This window comes from Dinoponera quadriceps, unplaced genomic scaffold (assembly GCF_001313825.1).
Source record: "Dinoponera quadriceps isolate SergipeBrazil2010 unplaced genomic scaffold, ASM131382v1 scaffold707, whole genome shotgun sequence".
NCBI lineage: Eukaryota > Metazoa > Arthropoda > Insecta > Hymenoptera > Formicidae > Dinoponera > Dinoponera quadriceps.
Genome location: NW_014555450.1, coordinates 1,362,206 through 1,386,661, shown reverse-complemented (window position 1 = coordinate 1,386,661; position 24,456 = coordinate 1,362,206). Strand labels below are relative to the sequence as shown.

General features: G+C 34.8%; 1 protein-coding gene across 10 annotated transcripts in view; it reads right to left on the bottom strand.

The window, feature by feature from the left end:
* Nucleotides 1–24,456, bottom strand: part of LOC106744213 (sex-lethal homolog) — a 37,228-nt gene that overhangs the window by 10,780 nt on the left and 1,992 nt on the right. The window contains exons 1-6 of one of the 10 annotated variants that reach the window (XM_014618771.1): nt 21,654–21,727; nt 19,778–20,090; nt 19,523–19,698; nt 19,325–19,438; nt 18,273–18,433; nt 16,802–17,484 (exon numbers count right to left, since the gene is read on the bottom strand). In XM_014618771.1, the coding sequence (XP_014474257.1) occupies nt 17,354–17,484; nt 18,273–18,433; nt 19,325–19,438; nt 19,523–19,698; nt 19,778–20,090; nt 21,654–21,679 (921 nt within the window). In that variant the 5' untranslated portion in view covers nt 21,680–21,727 and the 3' untranslated portion in view covers nt 16,802–17,353. The other 9 variants (XM_014618772.1, XM_014618776.1, XM_014618778.1 and 6 more) reach the window with 9 other exon arrangements.

The following is a 24,456-nucleotide window of genomic DNA, read 5'->3' as shown; positions in this document are numbered from 1 at the left end:
GTGAGGCCCGCCAGCACCGCGCGGGCCGAATCCGCCCGCACGACCCAGCATCCCCGGACCGCCGCCACCGCCGCCGCCGCCGCCTCCGCCGCCGCCACCACCACCACCACCACTGCCGCCGATCCCCATGCCCATCCCTGGTGGCCCCCCGATGCCCCGAGCTCGTCCCCCGCCAACCCCGAGTCCGCTCCCTCCTGGAAAATTGTACAATCCTCAGACGTAAAGCAGATGTTTTACTGCTAGGAGAGTGCTTTCGGTGCAACACTCCTTCATTTCTCGCGGTCAATTTTTCATCAATTCTAACGAAATACACAGTCTGATGATTAAATAACGAATACGAATGTCACACTTTTTATTATCCCATATTCGAAATTGATTGAATATCAATAATTTCCTCCCCAATTCTTAATCGTTTATAACGTGAGCGGCGTTATCGCGCTACATCCTTTTTTAACTTCATCTCTGCAACACACATATATACAAGGGTGTTTCAGATTAACCGGATAAACTTCGTGAAGAACGAATTGAAGTGGAAGAAAAAGTCCTCTGCCATTTTATAAATAACACGTAAAATGACCATGTAGAGACTTCTTTAATTAATAACTCAAAAATTTATTTGTCAAGGACTTTTTCGTTCGGAACCTTCAAATATTTACAAATATATGACAGCTGCTGCGCCTAGCGACATCGGTATATTGAATCTTGAACCTCGAACCTGACCCCCTCCCCGCCGCTAGATACAGCAGCTGTCATATATATCGGAGCACTCTGTGAACAAAAGTCTTTCTTAATTTTGCAAATAACATGTAAATAGTTTTAATTATTAATTAAATAAGCCTCTTCGGCATGGCTATTTTCAATAATTAATAATTCAAAATGTTGCGTATTGTTTGCAAAATGCTACAGGACTTTTTTGCTCACCTCAATCCGTTTTACATTATCACGAAGTTTGTCGCTGCTGTGTGGTCTGGAACACTCTGTATACAGGATACACCAAAAATGTGGAAACTCCTTTATATTTCGAAAACTACGGCATGGAATGGAAACAGCTGAACTCACCAAAAGCTAAGAAATTCCAAAAACTCCAAAATCGATTATGTTCATTTTCTTACGACAGCAAGAGTAGTATTATCCATCGTGAATTTTTCTTTAATGGTGAGAACATTATTATCAGTTATTATTATTGGCTGATTTCGAACACATTTCCGAAAAAAGTGTTCCATACAAAAATTGTACGGTTTTAAATGACGCATCGTACACAGCGATATTAGTATAACATTGAATAACATTGTCATGTAAAGATCACCTTGAAATTTTTTAATGAGAACTTCTATTTTCATTATATATATTCATGTAGCTTACCTCGAATTTCCCAAAACGGTATAATGAAATATATTTTCATTAAGTACTTTTGGAGTTATGGAGCTTGAAAGTAACAGTACTGTCGGCATTAACATTACCCAAGGTGTATCGCAAAAGATTGCATAGTCAGATTTATTATACCTCTTTCAATCTCTGCTGATATATACATACATGCACAAAAGTGTAAGTTCTTAATCTCACGCCAAAGGAAAAATTCATAATCGATTTTCCGTTCTCATACTTTTTCGACGAGTTAAGTTCGATAAGTTCTTCGTTGTGAATCGAGATGAGACGCCTTTTTTTATCGTTTTCTGTATCTTTCCAGTTATCTGAACTATACGAACCAGCGAAATATTTATGCACGAGATGAACATTCATTCCCATATATTTGGCACATCAAATGTTACAGATGAGCTCTTACCAATTTTTAAATAGAATTTAATAGAAGTGTGTACAAAAATTAATAAATATTTATAGTATCAATATAAATTATATATGTGTCGCAGGCAAATGAAATTGGGATAATTGACAAATTAAATGATAAAGTAATGATATTTGTTGACAGATGGTATTAATAGCGCATTTTATAAAAAAAAAAAATCAGTTCAGAAAAGGTAATTGTTAAAGTGAACATATCATTAAAATATTCTTCTAGATTTATAACAGGTTCAACAATATTTTTCAATCACAGATAATAATCACTGATCGCGCACTGAGTTCTTCATTCTACTGAAGGGATTATATATCATCACACTAAGAACCCAAAAATGACTTTGCAAATTTTTCTCAAGGAAAGTATTCAATATAGGAAGATATTCATAAAATATTTTTACAAATATTATACCTACAAGAAAATATATTTTGCGTTTCAAAAGCAATAAATAAAATAGTGGCGCTGGAGCTGAAAGTATTGCAGCTAACGTACATGGTGTAATCGATTTCGCAGAAGCCATAAACTTGAGAACAAAAAACAAAAATATTTTGAAATCTGTGATGAATTTATTGGAGAAACATGTAAGGATTTCTAAAAATATTAATAAATATGAAAATAAGCATTTGAAAGAAAATTTCTCTCAGCAAGAAATGTCATTACTAAATTTATCATAAAAAAATTATATAATTTATTGTGCAAAGTCCCTACGTGCTTCCCTATTAAATTGATCACATGTTTCAAAACTTTTTTTACTTTTTGTTCTCAAGTTTATTACTTGTGCGAAATCGATTATACCGCGGATACTTTCGACCAGTTCCAGCGCTGCCATTTGTTTTTGAAAAGCAGAATATATTTTCTTACAAACAAGAATATAATTTATAAAAATATTTTCCCATGTTGAATATTTTCCTTGGAAAAAGTTCGTAAAGTTATCTATCATTTTGGACTCTTTGGAAGAATGGTGTAACCTCTCAGCGCAGTCATCAATCATTTCATTGTCGGACTGTGTATATTCGCTGTTTTATTACTTCTGAGTTGTTGGAATTAAATGTTTGGAGGTTACACTCATAATTCTACAGTTAAATTCGCGTATCAAAACTGAAGTAAATTTGTTTACGTTTATGTTTTCCGTTGGCATTTGTGCTTCAACGTGAAAACTCCGGGAGAGTTGCACGGGCAAAGGAGAAGTGTATCGGAGTAGACAAAGGGTTATACGAATAATTTAGACGTGGTATATCAGTTTCTAGCATTTTAATTAAATTTAATGAACGGTCACGCAACAAACCTCATGAGTGAATAGGAAATGTGTAAGATGCCGATTAAGAAAAATTCTGGAAGATCAAGAACTATAAGCGATAAGTTTCTTTTCCCGCCGACCTTACGAAACATACTTTTTGTTCTGATGATTTTCTCTTTGGCGAAGAAAACTTCGTCGTACTGCAGCTTATTTGATTGTCAAGAATATAAAAAATCTTATTAAAGCTGTGATAATGAAAGAATATTTGTGAAATATAACAGACGGACGGTATATTTTCAATAACTTGTAAAATATGCATAATATCACACAGGGAAATTGGTTTATTTTTATTTAAAAAATGGAACAATGTATCAGAATTTCAGTTTTGTGTCGCGTGACGCAAATCAAATATACGATCTATCAATCGTATATATATGACGTTCGACGTCATCAAGAATCATCAGCACAAAAATGGCGGACGATACAATAATTCACATTTAATACTCAACATGTTTGAATATGAATATTCGTACAATCAGGTCACATCGATTTTTAAGTGTGCCGTAATTATGCGTGTTTCTCTCTATGAACTACATACGCATACATCGTGTGTGTGTGTGTGTGTGTGTGTGCATGCGCACATATGTGTGTGCCGTCAACGTAACATTGTATTCGTATAATGACAACTCATTCTCGTTAGGTGTGTGTATGCGCGTGTGTGGGGTAACAGGGCTTCAATGTTTGTTCGCATCTAACACTATCCGGGTATCCAATTATTCGGGTAGATAGATAACGCTTCAAATTCGGTTTACCCACGAATCTTTTGAAATACCAGACTAACACAGGCGCGCTATTTAGCTCATTACATGGAAAAATCCTGGTTTGTATAACCAAATAGACACCGGATTAAAATGCGATAACGAGAAAAGACATTTCTGTCGAAATGCACAATATCCGCGATAACAACCGCGAGTTGAAGTAAATAACGACTTATGTCGAGGATCGAGACAATCAACATCGCGGAAAAGAGGCTTCAACGTTTCGATATATTCGATCTTGAGGTTTCACACCTTTCTTAGGAAAGCGAACATAAACAGTTGACGCTCAGTCGGATTTCAGTTCGCGGCCAAGTCGGCCGTAACAACCTAGATCTTTCTCTGACATTTGATAACGAATAAATCGATATAAAGCACCCGGCAATCGTCTCAAGTTAGGGTCGTGACATAACAGATCAAAGATATCGATTTATTCGTTATCAATGTTCGAGAGAAATAGGTTGTTACGACCGACTCCACCAAGATCCGAATCCAACACGCGTCAACGTATATCTCGAAAGGTCCGCGGATAAGTCGAATAATGCGGATTTGAAGCTTCGAATCGGATCCAATCTCAGATATCCGGGCATCATTTATCCCAATATTTAGGAGCTCTAGCAATTTCTTTTCGAAGGAACGCAAGAAAAACATGACGGTGATATTATATCAAGAATGTCGCAGGAAATCTTAAGCGAAGCCAAACAAGACAAATTTCTCTTTTTGAAAAAGTCATACATATGGGTGACCTGAGTTATCACATCCCCTCACGTTACACAACAAACAACTTGCAAGATTCAGTATTAATACAAGTACACGAAATTAATATATTTTAATTTCAACACGTGATTATCGCTGAAGCTAAAAGCCGGTTGTTAAAAGAAAAAAATATTTCTTATCAAAGTTATTAAATTAAACAACTTTACAGAGCTTCATTTTTCGCGACTATTGCTTCGCATACCTAGATCGCATAATTTGATTGAACAAGGGAAATTGTAATAATTCAGAACACCCCGTGCATTTGTTAATTAACCATAATTAATATCGTATATAGACTAATAGGCAAAATGCTATGAAAAAACTGCCCTTTTATTACATCAGATCTCGGCGAGCGATGCACTTTGGGGATGCTGATTTTCAGGAGGCTGTGCGTCGCCTCGTCGCTCCGTGCGCAATCAACGAGCCGCTCGAGTCTCACGAGCGTGGTTACCGCGTATCATGCTATGGTAGGAGGAACAAAGACCTGTAGATCTTTTTTTTTAAGACGCTACATTTCTTATTAAATTTTTATTTTAATCATGAATATTTCTTTTTAACAGTTTTCCACGTCACCACCCATAAGATCCTAATGAGTTTTTTTTTCTTCTTTTGTGATATCCTCAGTAAGCCTAGTCTGCCAATAATATATTAATAACTTAAAAAAAAAAAAAGAACTGACTCTGGACAGAATAAACAGAAGTATATAACATATATAGAACATTCTTCTTCTGTCCGTTAGTTTTTTCAACGTTATTAGAGTGGACTAAGCTTAGCGGGGATACTATTTTAAAAAAATGCATTAACAATAGTACCTCACTAGGTGACGTGGGAAACTATTGAAAACTATTGAATATATTCACAATCAAAATAAAACTTTAATGAGAAACGTTATAAAAATTTAACATAGCATCTTTAATAGAAGATTCACAGGTTTTTGGGATTTTCTCCCTTCTACAGACGTAGAATTACTATCGTAACACGATATGCGGTGAGCACACTCCTGAAATTCGAGAGGGGTGAGATAAGGGGAACAATGCGAAGCGAAGCCTCCCGAAAATGGCTGGAAAGTGCATCGCTTGTCGAGCTCTATATTATACTATAGTTCGCTGTGTTCTCTAAAATAATTATACTTGTACATAGTTAATGTACGTGTGTAATGATCGAAAAGAATTTAAGTCAATTTTAAAAATGGGCAAAAATGAGAAGATAAACTTCGTTAGTTTGCTTTCTCGTCGGTACATATTTCTTTTTTTTTTTCGTTCTTCCTAATATTTTCTTATCCTTATCACAGCCATCGTTAGCACTACTGGACTTCGGGATTAATCATTTCGTACATTCTTCAATCCGTGTTACACCTTACAATTTGCTACTTAATATTTTAAAGTTAAACCTATTTACATTATTCGTATTTTCGATAACGGCGCCAGGTCGAACTCATATCGCATTTCGGAAATCCGATCGCGAGAATGTCTAATTCAAAAACTACAAATTTCTAATATATCACAAAACCACTCTGACACAATGCATAATTTCTATTAATACCAAATTTACAAATCCAAGAGAGCTTATTTTTCGATGATTTTCCAAATCGCCTTAAATACATGTAATAGAAAATGAAGATTACATGTGTACAAAGCTAAGGAAAGCTCTGCAGCACGTATAGTCTGCTTCATTCCTTTTAACGCGAAACGTTTTATAAATAAATTGTTCTTAATTGTAGGCATTTAACGCACAAATATTTCTATATCTGAGGTAAAAAATATTCAAGCTAAAATATATCCCGTCGTTTAACTTGTATCAATAGTTCGCGACGAAAAAAGGATTCTCATAACATAAACTGCATATGGAAAGACATACTTCGCCTTATGTATTAATTTGTCTGCTTTACTGATTAAATTTCATTAACGATTAAACCATCTTCTTATCATCTAACGGCGGACCGTGCTCTGTGCAACGTATTATGCAATGAGTCGTTAATCAATCAATCTCCGGAGATTATTAAGGTTACATGTGTATTTCTAAATTTTTAATATAATAAAAATCTCATTTTAAACGAATCGAACTTCACAAATATTTAAAACACCGAATAAACTTGCTTCTTTACAATGCTAATTTTATCTTGATGAAATTTCACCTGATATTACACTAAATCAATATATATTTATAGTATTATTATTATCCGAGTTATTATCAAAAACACACAAAAATTACCATATTAACGCACAAACATATAGAACCTCCATATAAGTCTCTCGTTTCCCCTCCATGTATAGTCACTAACATCATATTCAGAGTCCCTTTCATATTATTGCTCAATAAAGAGTCGAGCGACGCACACAGCTCAGTCATATGTATAGCTAATCGTACGAACGCTTACACATGTGTCGTTTGAACATGCGGAGAGATTTGACAACTTCCCTATTGTAAAGAGAATCTCGATATATACTCTGTCTTACTCCCCCAAAGAGAGGTTTTATATGGAGGTACCACTGATATACTTTTTCATAACTTAACATAACTGATATACTTTTTCAGTACTTAGAGACGAAGACGCAAAAAATATTGAAAAATATCGATTCACAGTTCTCCGGTTATTGATCGGTCAACAACCGAAGTGGATCAAATATTGGAGTATTTGCAATAATGAATTCCTAAAAATTCCGACATCTGTTGTCGTGAGTTTCGTCCTTACAAAGCATCTAATAGATATCTTACGTTGAGCAAGGTGGATCGGGTCACTCGATCGCGCCATGTGATTGAGACTTTAACCCTTAACCAATGGCATTATTCGCAAGCTTCGAGTCTTTCTATATTTTTCTTCGTTGATCCTTTAATTAACAATCTTATCGATATTGTATTTTAATTAAGATCTGCGAAAACGTTCTTAATTATCTTTGAGAATTATAGAATCTCTAGTAAAAGTGTTATAACATGTCGCTTTATTATTCCGCATTTATTGTATGCTTACACAATTATCGTGTGTATATAAAGTGTATTCGCGTTAAGGGCAAACACCAATTAGTTGTAAAATTCACTCCTTTCATAAACACGACCCAGACAGAAGAAAATGAAGCACAATCAAGTACGACGTTCTGTTGTAGAATTAATACAATAAGCAATAAGAATAATAACAATTAGATTAACGATGCTAACTTTTACAAAGTGGAATTTTCCAACTATTTTTACAACTACTATCCAAATACATGATTTGCAACGTTAACAATGTGATGCGCTATTACAATAAGAATTTTTAATTAAATTACATAACAATCAGGAAACGGCGGAGAAAAATCGTGAAATCTTAATACTTAGGAAGAATTTGATTATCACCAAGGAGAATCTCGCTTAAATTACAGAACAGGACAAAAAATGAAATACGCTTCCCACTTTTTTCCTATCGCTCGCATTGACAAGGCGCAATAAATCCAAGATGCATAGACGATTGTCAAGGTCTAGAACAATACATGTAAAATACCTACAAAAAATCTTTCGAGATCTTCTTTTCGACGCTTTTTAGCATAGACTAGATCGGCCATTGAGTGTTCCAAAGAAACGAAAGTATCTAACAATAAGAATCGTTGGCGAGAATAGTACACTTCCGAGGCGAAATTCTATTCCAGAAAAATCTCGAGAGATATCTCGATATATCATTGACTAATTATTAGCTATAATTAGTATTGCCCACGCAGTCGGTGGTATTTTTTTTATAGCACATCACAGGTTTATTCGACAAACGGAAAGTGTCCGTTGACACTCGGCTAGTCGCGATACACGCAGCTAGTAATAAGTTGACGTGCTGTAAAAAAGTCGATTTAACTATTTACAATTCTTTAACAGTAATTTAAGACCTCTGCTCTATTATTACAGTCACTATTAGCTTCTGACATTAAAAGCGAAGATTTACATGTAATTTATTTTTGTAGGGAAGAAATGGGAGTAGTAAATGTACATATTGAGGGACACTTCGCCGATAAATTTTCGCTTAATTTTCATATATATTGTCAAAATAATAATTTTGAAGAACCTTCAAAAAATTGTAATCAGCACTCAATATCTATAAAAATGTTATTAACAAAAAAGCATGTCCACACAAACGTGTATTTTGTATTCAGTAATCTAATTTTCATCAAGTATTAAATCTACGTTATTTCTACGTTTAAAAATATGTCATATTAAAAAATAACTCTATATTTTTACCCTTAAATATTTTTCTCTCCATACTTATTTCTATATTTAAATAAAACGAAACTCATTCCTCACCGGTTTTGCAAAAAAAAAGGGGAGAAAGAAAAAAAACCCGGTAATTTTATGTTATCATGGGTTTAATTTTTTTTTCACGCAAGTCTAAAAATTATACAGTTTGTTTTGTATGGAAAACATTAGCCACTGTGGAGTGGGTCTTGAAATTCGTGTGAAAAATTTTATATACTTGATATAATTACCGAGTTCTGCTCGATTTAGCTTATGGCTTGATGCCGCATGGATCTGTTTTTTAACATTCCACTTCTTCCTTCAGGAAAAGGATCAACGTGAACCTGAAAGGAACTACAGAGCTCGTTTTGCGTGAACAACGCTTTATTTAAATATAGAAAAGTAAGTATAGAGATAAATATTTACAGATAAAAATACAAGTATAATCTTGAAGATGATATGTGTTTAAACACAGGAATAATGTACTTGTAAAGTTCACATTGATGAAATTCAGGTTTTCGAATCCAAGCATTTTCTCAGTATACAATACAGACTGTCTAATAAGTGTGTAATAACTGACATATCTTTTAAACTATTTATTATAAACAATTTTTTAAATTACTTATATACTACACAATCAGTACTATGCTTTTTGTATTAATAAGTCTTCCAATTACCGCTATTGTCAATTATTATTTAATATCTTCCATTTCTCCACACTTTTCATTAATTTTATGGCATACTCTCAAGATAAAAATCGCCGTATTGAACGAATCTGTTTCATCGTGTACACTTTCTTTCATGCAAATTTATCTTCATTAATATTCAGACTTTTTCAATAGAACTTGCATATGATGACTGTGACGGCCAGACCTCATTTTTCGATGTTATTTTCTTCTTTCCATTGAAAACAAAGACGACTTCAATATTTTGGGTCGTTGTCCTCTTGAAGGATCCAAATCTTGACCTTTATTTTGAAACCACTTTTTTCAGCAAATAGTATTAATTCTCTCTAGTAAATTTTTACCATCTTCATGGCATTCAATCCATAAGGCAGACCGAGACGAATTTGATCACATGGAAAATCGGATCGATGTAAGCTTTGATACAGTTTTTTTTGTTTCAAACGTTTTATCGTGACAGTATCCTCCGTGCGTTTCCGTTTGCACTCATTTGAAACAAAAAAAACTAACTATCTCAAAGCTTATATCGATTCGCCTCGGTCTAGTCTACGCTCCGGTACTCGTCATTAAATACGTCGTTCTTTGGCGAAAATCGCACATAGTGGCTGGGATTCTCTGTAAAATGTGTCGTAAGGGAAGAGGAGCTTTCTGCTACCTGCTCGTTCAAAAGATTTCGATGTAACGATTTTCAAACAAAAGTTTGTTTTATCACGCTCTTATCAGACAGGCTGTATGTTATAAAAAAGGTGGTTCTTTTTCATTAAATGTCTTTTGTGAATAATTCTCTTGTAAAAATGTACGGTAAAATCTTCTAGAGATTATTCGAAATAACGTTGACACAATATGTGAAAATCTTCAGCGAGGGTCTCTTAAGGCTCCTGATTACTCGCTGTGATTACTGTTTTTATTTAATGATATCAGAAGCGAGAAAACGAAATTTCCTGCATTATACTTTCAAATAGAAAGATATATCTACAAGATGACATTTGTGATCAATTCAGCACACTTGTAAAATTTTCCTTTTATTCGAACAATCAATAAACAGTCGCAAAATTAATTTGACCTTCCTTCTATAACTTTTTTTCTCATAATTTTGTCAATGTTAATTTTATGATTATTTATTACTTATTCGGGTAAAAGTATTCAAACGATTTTATAATGTGCTGAATTGATTACAAATGTCATTTTGTGGGTATATTTTTTTTATTCAAAAGTATAACGCGAGAAATCTTTTCTCACTTCTGACGTCATTAAATAAGGACAATCATAGAGAATAATCATGAGCCTTAATATATATAATTATCAAAATAAGGTAAAGAAAAATATTAATTATTTGTGAAGATTGAGAAAATTTAATGTGATTCAAAATGCAAAAATGTCGGTGTGAAAATAATTATTTTTCAAAATATACGCGACATTCCTACAGGTTCTACGAGAGAAGATTTGTGGTGATATTTTGTTTTCATGATAAATTATAGCTCTAGAGGAACCCAGAAGCCTTAGACATATTCGTTGCACGACTAAATATATTTATTACTTTCGTAAAAATTAATTTTTTTTTTTAAACTTCCCTCACTATGGTATTCTTACGATTTCTGAGTTGACTAATGATCGCGCATGTTACAACAAATTAATCTGCAAAAATGTTATATTATTTTCTGAAAAACATATGGTGAAATTAAATTTTTTCTTAGAGCAGGGATCATTATTTTCATGGCACATTCTGCATTTAAAATCTCAAGATACGCGTTTTCAGAATTTCAAATATAACATTCTGTAAATGTATAGCTAAATTAACCGCCACATAAATATGCACAAACAAGTATATTAATGCGTATGATTCATCTGTTCCTTCATACTTCAAGTAAAATAAGAAATGTCGACATTATATGTTACAAACTTTCCTTGAGAATGTAACGTAGCATTAATGCACTTGATTGTACATTAATTACATGTTCCTTTCACCGTTAATAATACCACCGAGAGCATCACCCGATACATCTTTAACTTGCAAGAGCAAGTATCTATTGCACAATATCTATTGCAGTATGCTTTCGACACTACTGAATAAGTTTAAAAATGTTTCGATTCTTACTAAAGACGAAGATATATATGCATTGAATCTCTGGACCTTATAAAGTTTGCAGCAGCTACGTAACTACTAACAAGATCTGCCGCGCATTAAATGTCACTTACATTGAGTATGTTTCATAAATTGAAAGTTAATACTACCTACGTAGCAAACAGTGAAGTCTGTTTTGAAAGAGCTCTCTATTGTCTAAATTACTAAAATCAATCTCATCGAGTCGATTCAGTTACATATGTGTAACAATCTTAGAAAGAATCGCAATATTTTTAATTCAAAATGAAGCATCAGAAGAAACGTTATCAACATCTGTTTATGTTGCACACTAATCGTATCAACTTTTATAACGCGATTCTTCACAATGTGTGTGTGCGCACGTACATGTGCATGGGACAACAATCATAAAGGTTTAAAATTATAAAACAAATGTACGAGTGTCAGCGTGCGCGCGCACAAGATGTCCCAAAATCATTGTACAATATTTTAACATATATTTTGCAGCTGAATTAAAGTCGAAAATTATAATGAAAAAATATCGAGGACACAATTTCTGAATTATATAATTGATTAACACAGAATTCGACCAAAAAGCGACCGTACGAGTGCCTGAGCAGAATCTAGTGATAGTATGAACAAGGTTACACGCGTAAAAAATATTTATATCATCTAATATACTACTGCATCGGCATAAATAAAATAACTTTAACACTGTGAGGTTGTTATTAATCAAGCGACTAAAGTCGTCTTTGGTACACGTCTCGCGGGCAAACAACTACAATCGCTCTTAATAGAGGAAGAATTTATATTTATTATAGCACAATATTACCGCGCAATATTCGCGTATCGCATAGATTTGTAATTATGCGTAAACACTGTGTACCGCGATCTATTCTCAGCAGATTTCAATGTTTATAGTCCAGTTGATTTCGTTGATTTCGTGACAAGTAAAAATTACTGTTAACAAAACTTGTCAATTCTAGATAATTGTTGTAGATAGTATCTTAAGGCTCGTGGATACTCACTTTGACCGTCCTTCTTTTATGACATCAGAAGCGAGGAAAATCAAGCCAATTTCTGTGACGGAGTATATGGAAATAAAAGAATATACGAACAAGGTAACACTTTCCTCGCTTCTGATGTCATAAAAGAAGGACAGCCAATGTGAGGATATCCAGGAGCCTTAAAAAATCAAAAGACAAAATCAGCTAAATTGTGAATATCAATAAGAAATCTGCTGATTGGCAAAGATCGATAACAGATGAATGAACCAATACACGGTATTTACACACAATCAAGCGTTTTAATGCGCGAAATCTATACGATATCATTGGCACATTTCAATCATTCGCAACTCAATAATTCAATAATGCAAAGTGAATAGTTTCTGTGAATCCAGTATTCTTATTTGACTTGGATTTGTTTGACTCAAACCACCTTATATATCAAACAATATATAATTTTATATCAAATTTTGTTTTACTGCGTTAAATCATGTTGTTTGATGGAAGACACTATTATTTAAGGGAAATAAAATTTGATTTTCAATCAAATAATATATTACTTGATCATATTTTAAATTTTGTCTAAATAATTCAATATATTATTTAAATGGAAAAAAAAAAAAACGATTGTTTAATACATTTTGCTTTTCAATATATTTTATTGTTCAAACTAACCAATATAATCTTTGGTTAAAAATATGAAAACAATCAAAGCGTCACTGATTCGCTAATGCAATTCTGTTAATATTCGATGCATATCTACTGTTGCATTATTTTCTACGATTACTGGTAAAAAGGTTTTTGAATAGTATAAAAATACATTATATATATATATATAATTATATATAATAATTATATATATATATATATAATGTATTTTTATAGTATTCAAAAAAAAAATATATATATATATAAGCATAATACAACTAGTATATCGTTAGAGCCGATTGAAATAATTGATTACTGTTCAATCATTGAAGTCAAACAACTAAGACCATGATTAATAACGCGTAACCACAACAGAATAATCGAGTTTTTGGATGGAAAATTACGAGAACAAGGACGAGAGAGGGGAGAACACATACACAACGACCGTCAGTGATGCGACAAAAGAAATCTCAAGATTCTTAAAATTAGTTAAATAGAATTATCAAAAAATATAAGAAAATATATATAAAAATATATATAAATATATAAGTAAAATTCTTAGGATGTACAATTCTTTAATTGGAAGAAGCCAATAAGAGCAAATGCTGATAAACAGTTGCCAAGATTTAAAAAATACAATATTTTTATATATCAAATTTTTGTAGTAAAATGAGAAAATTGAATGAAACAGAGGTAAATCTGGTAGAATGGTCAGCATGAAAGAATAATAATCTGCAGTAACGTTAAAATACATAAAACAATCAGCGTTATCAGAACATCATATAGAAAAAGTGCAAAATCCTATTTGACCAAACAGCAGTTCCAGCCAAAATTAAATGAAACAATTTTCTTCTTTGAAGCAATTATCCTTCTTGAACCAAACAATAAATTATCTGGATGAGACAATAAATTATTTGAACTATCAACACAAATAGAAAGCCAAACGATTCTATTTGTTAAATTTGTTATATACAAAATTGGTTTGTTTGGACTATTTCTATAAATTTTTATTTATTTCAATCAAAATTTTTTTCAATTAAATTTATTTCAATTAAAACTTATTCACTCCAAAGGAATCACACACACACACACACACACACACACACACACACACACACACACTCTCTCTCTCTCTCTCTCTCTCTCTCTCTCTCTCTCTGTTCCTCTGTATCGTGGCCTCGATATTTTCATATTAGAATTTTTTATTCTAAATGAGCCTCAAAATACGCTATTAACATGTTTCGAACCAATTTTAATTGTTATTTATGCCACATATGTCTCACCGGTAATCTCCATTGTCATATTATTATACTTGTTAAATAATATATCCATCGTATATAATATTTATAAGAGAATATATCATAATTGTTTTATTTTAAAGTAAAAATATCAAACGGCCTGTCCGGAACCTGTTAAAATATTGTACGATAATTCTGGAAAGATGAGTATAAATTATATAAATCATGACATTTATATATATATATATATATATATATATATATAGGTTCGTTTAGTAAACACGATTGGTTTACAATGGTTCAGTAAAAGTCATAATGTATTATCAGATATACGATAACATTTGATATAATTACTTATAAATTGTTAACTAACTTACATTCGACTTTCACTATGTGTATATATATATATATATATATGTATATATAACAAAAAACATATTTCACTGTGTGAACTCGTCACCTTATAAATACAAACGTCGAGTTCGTTGATTAAAATTGAATTCAATAATATTTTTTATAGAATATTAAATAAATATTTCTGATATAGTATAATTCATAATTAGCTGGTAAAATTAGTGAATAATAAAAAATCGAAGAATTATGTCACACTTTCCACTTCGTTTTTCTGCACTTTACCATATATAAAAAAATTTAGATATTACATTTCGATTGTGTTTAATGCCAATAAATATTCAACTTAAAAATAAAGCAAAACTAATCCTGGAAATGGGGAATACTTGTCATAATTATGAGAAAAAATCTATTACTTTTACTATAACATTCAATTCTTATAATTAACAAACTTGACAAATCAAATAATTTGCTATTTAAAAACACTCCGCTTTAATACCAACCGCCGAGAGCTGAACGTTCCTTACACAAAAGCGTTAAATTTCATATCGATGAGATACAATACGAATGCACAGCCGTAATCACAGTACTACGAATTATATCGTAAAATCTTTGCCACCACGGCTTGACAAGGATAATGTATATGATATACAAGAAATTTTATTTAAATTTAGAAATAGAGAACGTTCAACGACACAGCGACGACGAGACGACGACGAAGAGAATGAAAATGAAGACGTCAACGACGATGATGATACAACGAAGATGACGATGCAGATGACGACGATGACGATAAAAACGATGATAAAAGCAACGAATACAACGAAGGCGGCGATGACGACGATGAGAACAATGAATGCGACGACTACTACGACGGTGATTACTATGACAGTGACTGTTATAATTACAGTTACAACAGTACAACAGTAGAAATGACGACAATAATGAGGACGATGGTTATAATAATGATTATAATAACGATAATGGTGATGATGATGATGATGACGACGAAGACAACGACAATGGCGATGATAATGAAAACGACGACGACAATGACGATAACAATAACGATGACGATGACAATGACGACGACGACGACGACGACGACTACGACGACGACGACGACGACGACGATGATGACGACGATGCTGTTCGCCTTTTAGTAAAGGTAATGAGCATAACGCTGATATTTATTCCTCGTCGGATATAGACGCTCTCCTTCACGAGTCAGGTAAGCATAGAAATGAAAACGTTCGTAATTAGGTCTCTCTCCCGCGTAATTTTACAATGGCGCCTTTACGACTCGACAAGAAGGTATAACATCATGCATTTGGATTCCTCACTAAAGCAAAGACGCGAGTAATCACAGCCATATCACTAGAAACATTGCTTGCGCATATCCTCTTTTGCAAGTGAGCCTTCATATTCTCGATTTGAACATTTCTATACTACACTAAAATGACATTTAAATAAATAGACAAACCTTGTTGTTTAAATATATATTTTTATTCATTTGATTGAATAATGAATAATGTGTGCATGTATATATATATATATATATATATATATATAGAAATATATAGAACTTCCCTTTGTTTAAGATGCGTCTATTCATTTTTGTCATCCTGATGTATAAAAATAAAACAGAAAATTAAAAACGCAAAAGGTTTTATGGTATTAACTCAATATATTGGTCTAAAAACAAAACAGTATTTCCTTTTCTTAACAATTATAACATAATTGAACGGATGTTTAATAATTTATCAATTAAAGAGCCTTTAACTGACACAATCTGTAACTTTGTAATTTCAAATTCGCTGAAACAAAAATATGACTGAAAGAGTTATGAATAGGAAATACACAACAATCTCAAAATTTTTAGAAACAAAGTATATATTTCGTATACAAAAAATTATACATATATATATATATATATATATACATATACATATGCATATACATATATATATATATATATATATACATGTGTGTGTGTTGTACAAAACTAATAGTACAAAAAGTTTGCGAAACGCGATAAAGCACAAAACATTATCAGCCATGGAATATGATATTGTATCAGCGAACGCGTGAAAGCTTCTGTGCGCTCGATAATGTATGAGCAATAATACTCAACAAAAGTATCAAAAGCGAAAGAACAAACGGAAGCACTGGTACTAAGAAAATATAAAGAGAAAACAGGAGCGACATAGGAAGAGATGGGGAGAAGGAGGGAGCGGGAAAAGAGAGAAAGGTTGAGCGTGTCACAAGTAATTGTCCAGCTAGCCAGCGCATCCAAACTCAAAGTTATATAAACGGCATTTTTCTTCTCGTTGTTTTCATGTGAGTCCTTCGTACACAAAACGCCGTATCACCCCACAGACTAGTATATAGTGTATATAATATTAGTGCATTGCGTGTATACGCCATCACAAATCACACTCTTCTGTTCACAACACTGCGTTCTCGTTTATTTCATTGTATATATTGCGATCTTTCTTTTTCTTTTCCGCGCAGTCGCCGTTCATTCAGATGGTATCTCTTCTTCGTACACATCAAATTATGACGCACAGCTTCGAAAGAGTAGGAAAAAAATGAAAAACGGACAAAAAGTACGCGAAGAAGCACAAAAAATATGTCTCCATGATCGGGTCGCAGAAATCTCTCTGCATTTTACTGCACGTGCCTGTATTAACGCATTGAGGTATAATAAACACCTTTTCAATTCTCTGTGTACATAAAAGATGTTCTTTAGTGCATTAAGTCGTGCGGTCTGATTTAGATGCAGCCATCTTATCTGACAAAACATTTAAATGTTAGACAAACAGCATGAACAAGAAAAAAAGATGAGTATCTATGAGTACGATATATCTATGAATAGCAACTTATGCTATCTCAATCATTCGTCTACTTCTGCTTATGAACTTTAAAGAACTTTTCGAGATATTTTACGGAAGAAGGATGCTGTACGCACGCACGCGCGCCTATATATATGTGTGTGTGTGTGTGTGTGTGTGCGCGCGTGCACGCGCAATACGTTGTAAAACGCGCAAATACAACAATAATTGCGACACAGAGGCATTGCATCGTAAGAATTATCTACACTACTAATCCGAAAATATTCAAATACGAGGAATATCGAGTACGCAAATGAAAAAATTCGCATTTGATCGGAATACACTGTGTCACAAGCAATTAGAGAATAAACTAAATTATATCGGGATTTCAAACACATAAAACAACAGTAATCGTAATAGAAATGCAAATAATTTAACTTCATACTTCAGCATAGAATCGTTAGAAGCCAAAATGCAAATTCTACCTGGCAGCGGTAATTTCATTCTTCCCTTTCGAATATATAGTATCAGATAATTTTAGACGAGAACAATGCATATGAAAGAACGTTGGTCCTATCGATTACTACTGCCAAGCCGTAAGATAATTAATCCCCGTGTCCTGGTGTAAAACACTTACCGCGACTTTGATTGTACCCTGCTTGCCACCCTGCGTAATACGCCGCTTTTTGTTTCCCGTGTTCCTCGGCAATTTTGACGCTAAGCGGCTCTGACCCACCCTCTGGTATTGTGCCGTGAAGTCGCGCGATCGCTTCCTGTGCTTCTTCTCTTTTATCGAACCTAGAAGCAAACCATGGCAATTAGAAACAGATGATAGTACGCGCAGATAAATTGCAAATGTAAGCAAAAATGTTGTAAACGCCGCTTAACATTACAACAATGCTATCACTCAACAGTACAACTGTTATATACGTGTTATATTGCATTGTTGAGTGAGAAATGACAACATTAATGTTTACTGGGATTTTATTATCTATTCGTCAGATGGTAACTTGAAATTGAAAAAAATTGACGACAAATTTTTCAATTAAAAAAAAAAAAGTTTATTCGTACAATTCGTTTATGTTTATAGCGCGACGATGGGATGTCGTTTTAGTACATGTATAATGTAGATAGAAATAATGATTTATTATATAATCCCGATATCAGTCGTTTATTTGGATATTTTGCGAATATCTGGGATCGAATGTAAAAAGAAGGGGAGCACATTCATAATGAATTTATATAACTTCTAATGCAATATTGATACTAAAAGTACAAAAATACTTTGGCAAGAAACTTTCACGATTATGCGCGCGCGTACCAACTGCGTTGTGCAATGATATAGTAAGATCGCTGCAAACAGCTGTTTGGAAAATGTTCTAATTTCAAATAGCAAATAGTTATTTATACATATACGCGATGAGAATGTGTGTCACGTTAGATAGAGCACACTTTGAACGTTTTATTCATGAAATAATTCTATCTGTAAGAAAAAAGAAACATTTGAAGATCAGATAATTACAGTTGTACATTTTTTCTTTTTGTAAATGCGGATAAATTTTGTAATATCATATACGGCAAGCATTACGGTACATAAAATTAGAAAAAGTGTTACATCTCAAATATCACAGCAACGTATACGTTTAAACTTACCGAAACCAATATTAATAATGGTAATTGTTTGCTCACCGCACAAATGCTACTCCTCTCGGTAAACCAGTAAGTTTATCCTTCAAGATATTCTTCTGTACGATGTTGCCATATTTGCTAAAGATCTCGTCGATCTGGCTTTCCGTGATATTTCTGCAAAACAGAAAGAAATAACGCTCTTCTCAATATTTGCCGTGTAATTTATGTTATGAATCCTGGAAGAAGATTCTTATCTACCTTGGTAAATTCGTAACGTAAAGATTCGTTTCTTTAATTTCTTCGCCGGAAGGTCGCGCGAACGACACTTTCAAACGTTTATTTTGCACTTGCAGTCCATTTAGTGTGCTAATCGCCGTTGCAGCATCCTCGGCTTTCGCATAGTTTACAAAACCGAAACCGTAACTGTAACCAGTCTGCGCATAGAAATATACAGTTAATAATATGACACAAAGAAGCAAATACTGTATCGAAGATTAAATGTATACAATTTACCTTATAATCCTTCATGACTCGGCAGGACTCGACGGGACCAATGGTCACGAACAGACTGTAGAGTTCCTTCTCGTTCATGTTTTGTGGGAGATAATTAATAATCAAATTTGTTCTTGGCTCCTCATTGCCTTTAGTTTGCTGCTGTTGCTGCTGAGGTTGCGGTTGTTGCTGCTGTTGCTCACGCTGATCGGTCATTTTGTCTCTGCACTGCTGCGAGTCACCCGATGCTGACTGATCTGAGACGGCGATCGGACAGTTCCGTTGCTGCACGACCAATGAGTCCACCACCAGCAGCTGAGGTTGTATATTCCAACTGGTACATTCCAACGGAACCATCGACGGGGTCGGCAAATACAAAAAATATAAACAAATTCATTACTACGTCTTCCCCGTGCAATGCCACGCTCGTAGACCAGCCTGCGCTTTTGAATGCTTTCATCGTCTTTTCTTTAAGCGATTTCAAAATAAATAGAAAATAAATGTGCATATTTTTATGTATGATGCCAGACCTGTGTGTGAGAAACAAACAAACAACGGCAAGTAAGAACAAAACAGAATCAGAGAGAGAGAGAGAGAGAGAGAATGGGCAGAAATTAAAGGAAAAAAATATATGAGTATGTGTGTGTGTATATATATATCAAACAAAATGCATCTGATGATAATGAATTCTCTGCATACAATGAGACAAATTCCGACAATTCCACGGATATAATACGCAACTGCGAAAAATTAAATAATGAGATGAATTTTTTTCAATGCTTCGCATACGTATTTAATATTTTGCCGAAGGCGAAACTTCCGAAAGTTCGAAATAACAATATGATCAAGAGAGACGAGAGTGATGAGAATAATGCGAGAAGTATACAACAGCATGTTGCGAATATTCGAGCTACACCGTGTAGCGACACCGAGAAATATCGAATTTCATTGAGCGTCGCTGCGAGAATTCATGTCTGCTCGACGTCAACACGAAGGGCAGCAGAGCTCAGCGTTCAGGTTCATTCACACAAAGTTCGAAGGCACTTTTCACACGCTGAAGCGGAGGACGAAAAAAAAATTATCCGCGCTCGCTCATATTTAAACAAAACACCGCATTCAATGGTCGATGCATTTAAATGACGCCAACAAATGTCCTTTGTCATTCGAACCATCTCGTCGTTGACAGCAACAAAAGGGAGGGGGAGGAAGGAGAACTGGGACAGTCGAGGTGTACGAGAAAATTGTCCAAGTTTGCAAGCAATGTAACCTTTTGACCTTATTTTGAACAGACTCGTGGAAGTGGCCCAGCCGATTCGTGAATCGACCAAGTTGTTATAGTGTAGAGCGAGAGACATGAGAGAGGAATACATATCTTCGTGCGCGCGCCCCACCACACACACACACACACAAAAGCGCGCGCGATGTGCGTACTCACACTCCTGAGGAAGCGGGAACGGACGTTGAATAGAGAAAACGTCGAAAGTGACGGGAGAATCGTATGAATAAACGGATGTTTCGTATACATACCGAAGTGAGGCAGGAAGCCTACTAACCCGATGAGCAGCGCGCGAGCGCACGATTCACTGCGGTGGGATGCACTTATTTGCGTCACGTCACGCGCCGCTAATACACACCGACGGATAATTATATAAGAACTACGCGTACTATCGCGCTAACGAACCATCTACACGAACTCGCGCGTTTCACAAACTCCCACGAATATCTCAGGCGCGCGCACACGAAGGATGGTTCGTTCAACGGTGCCGCGCGAAGCAACGAAAAAGCGGCGGTAATGCAGCACACATAGGAGTGACGACAGCACACGTCGCGTAAAGGAGAAAGGGAACGGATAAAGCCGGCCCACTGCACGCGCGAACACACTGAGCCCAGCCCTGACCTGCCTCGAGCGACACCCTCTCGCATCCCCCCGTGGCCCCGCCGCAGCTGCTGCGCCGCGCACGCACAGGGCGAATCGCCGCATCGTGTTTACGCGGTCTCGGACAGTGCTGCGATTTCAAGCCCATGCGCGCCAACGTTTTTTCTTCTCTACCGCATATCGGAGATGCTCGGTGGGCAAAGTCACATAGACGGTATGTAGCGATGAGGGGAAAAACAGGCTCGAAATCGCAGCATTTTTACTGCTTTATCTTTCCCATCTCTCTTCGACAGCCGCGAGGGACGAACGCACACGCGCGATTAGGTAGTTGAGAATATTGTGGAGAAAAAACGATTTAAACTGTGCCGAGGATACGTCGATTGATCTAGTAACTTTGCAATTATATTGCATAACGATGAGAATTCAGTCACTATGAATAATACGGTCGGCCTGATGATCATTTCCCAGAAGGAAAATTAACAGATTTTCAACCTTAATTGAAAGTCACACAAGTAAGTCCAATTACAATATCTCAGCGAAAAATAAATATCGAATCGTTTCGATGCTTGAATTTCGATCGTTTCGACGTCAATTTGATATTAATTCGTTTCTATACAGCATGTTTCCTTATTTCTGCTTTTAATATCTCGTTTCTTGTCTCTCAAGTCAAAAAACGTTGTCATATACAATTTGTTTCTTCTATCATTTCGCATGGACCAATCACAGAATAAGGCAAAAATATACTGATTATACATATTATTGTAAAATATAAAATAGCATTTAGGGCCATGTGGATTGCTGTAAGCAGAAAAACTTGGGGCCAGTAATCGGTATCAACAGTGATTGGTTATTTCTAGTCAATAAAGTGGCCTTTAAGTCCCAGTTTTGCAATCTCCAGTTAATTAAACTCGCTGATTATTCCATTGAAATTGACCAATCGCATTTCTCGTTAAGTAGAATTAGCCAGAAATGATCAACCACAGTTGACACTTAACCGGTCGGTTAAGTTAACCGGAGGTTGTAAAACTCCGGCCCTAAACAAGCTGACTAGCCAATCGGTACGTTTCTTTAGGTTTACATATTCTAAAAAACGACAGAAGTGACAATAAGTTTGTCCAAAAGTAACTAGAGCCTCAACCGACCGATTGAAATACTAGTTACTTCTGCTTAAAGGAGAATTCACACCTTCACAGATCGTAGAAAAGCAGCAGCCAATCAGAATTCGCGCTGGTAGTAAACAATAGATAAAGCAGAAACGGTCGATTACCAGCGCGCATTCTGATTGGCTGCTGCTTTTCTGCTGTCTAAATTGAGATTCCCTCAAAGACCAAACTTATCGTCGTTTCTATCGTTTTTTGGAGTAAACCTAAAGAAGTACTCCGATTGGTTAGTTAATTTCCTTACGACAATCCATGTGTGAAGGTTTTTAACACGTTGAGTGCTGCGCACATGATTTTCCACTAATACTCCATATGGGCTACTGATGGTACGTTATCGCATGTGTGCGTGTGTGTATATCTTATATTTTAAAAACTACAAAAATCATGATTACAAAGAGGGAGAGGTAAAATATACCCGCTATGTGGCCTGAACGGAAGTTCGACGTAAACGACACTCAACATGTTAAGAGTTTCCGCTATCAGGGGTAGTTTCAACACACAATGCAACTTTATTAGAATCTTCTAATCATATACATTATCGACTTGTTTTTTATTGATTATTCCAAGAAGTAAGAACGAAGCAACAATTTGCTATTGTGACTTGTAACTGTATGATAATGTTCAGAAACAAATGTATATAATTAAACATACTAATAATAGAAATTAGATATAGAAAATATCAATAACTTAATTATGCCGATATATATATATATATATATATACATATCTAGGTGTATCAGAAATCCTAATGTGAGTATTTTCTCTTAATAATTGACCAATTCATTGTACGTCGAACTATTTACAGATAGGATTGACTTTGAAATGTTTCGGGCCTTCTGTATATATCATTTTTACGATGATGCTCGAATTGTGACGGTACAAGTATTAATGCGACAATACATCGTTCGCTTATAGAGAATTGCAAAATATGCAATGAACACACAAACAACTTTTTATGCATGTCTCGAGTAAAAAAAAGATCGATCGCTCAGGCATCGTAATCAGAGTTCGGGAAACGTTGAAACGATGTGCTAATCGACTACTGTATATACTATATATAGGTCGAAATAAGACGCTAATAGTTTGCACGTGTCTCGTAAAACTGTGCCAAGAATACGATCTGTTTATCCTTGTGATACTTCGAGAAATGGACGATTGTAATAAATAAATTTTCCATGCAAAATGGAAAATGCGCTATTATCAGATTAGTTTCCGTATTATAGACGTTTCTCAACGTGAGAAAATTTACTTCGCTGTCTGCCTCGCTAATACATTTTACACAATATCGTCGAATTTTCCTCGCTTCTCTTGGCGAGAGTTTATCCAAAAATGTACCTCGAAGCAGCTTCCCAAGAAGGGATCACGAACATCGCAAGATCCCTTCTGTCGTCCCTTCGGCGAGCTCTTGGATGATGAAAATAACGCAGAAAATGCACGATTCTTATTACTGGCAAACAGATCGTTAAACGAAAAGCCGTGACGCGTCCGCGATAGTCGTTTGCCTTACGTATTTTGTTTCGCCACAGGGTCGTTTTACATGCTCGCGCTTAAGTGCAACAAAACTGCTATCACTGTTTCTATCAGCGACGTTCGAACGAATAATACAAACGAATAAGACAATAATAATTTGAACGAATGAACGATAATAATTCAACGCAACGGTT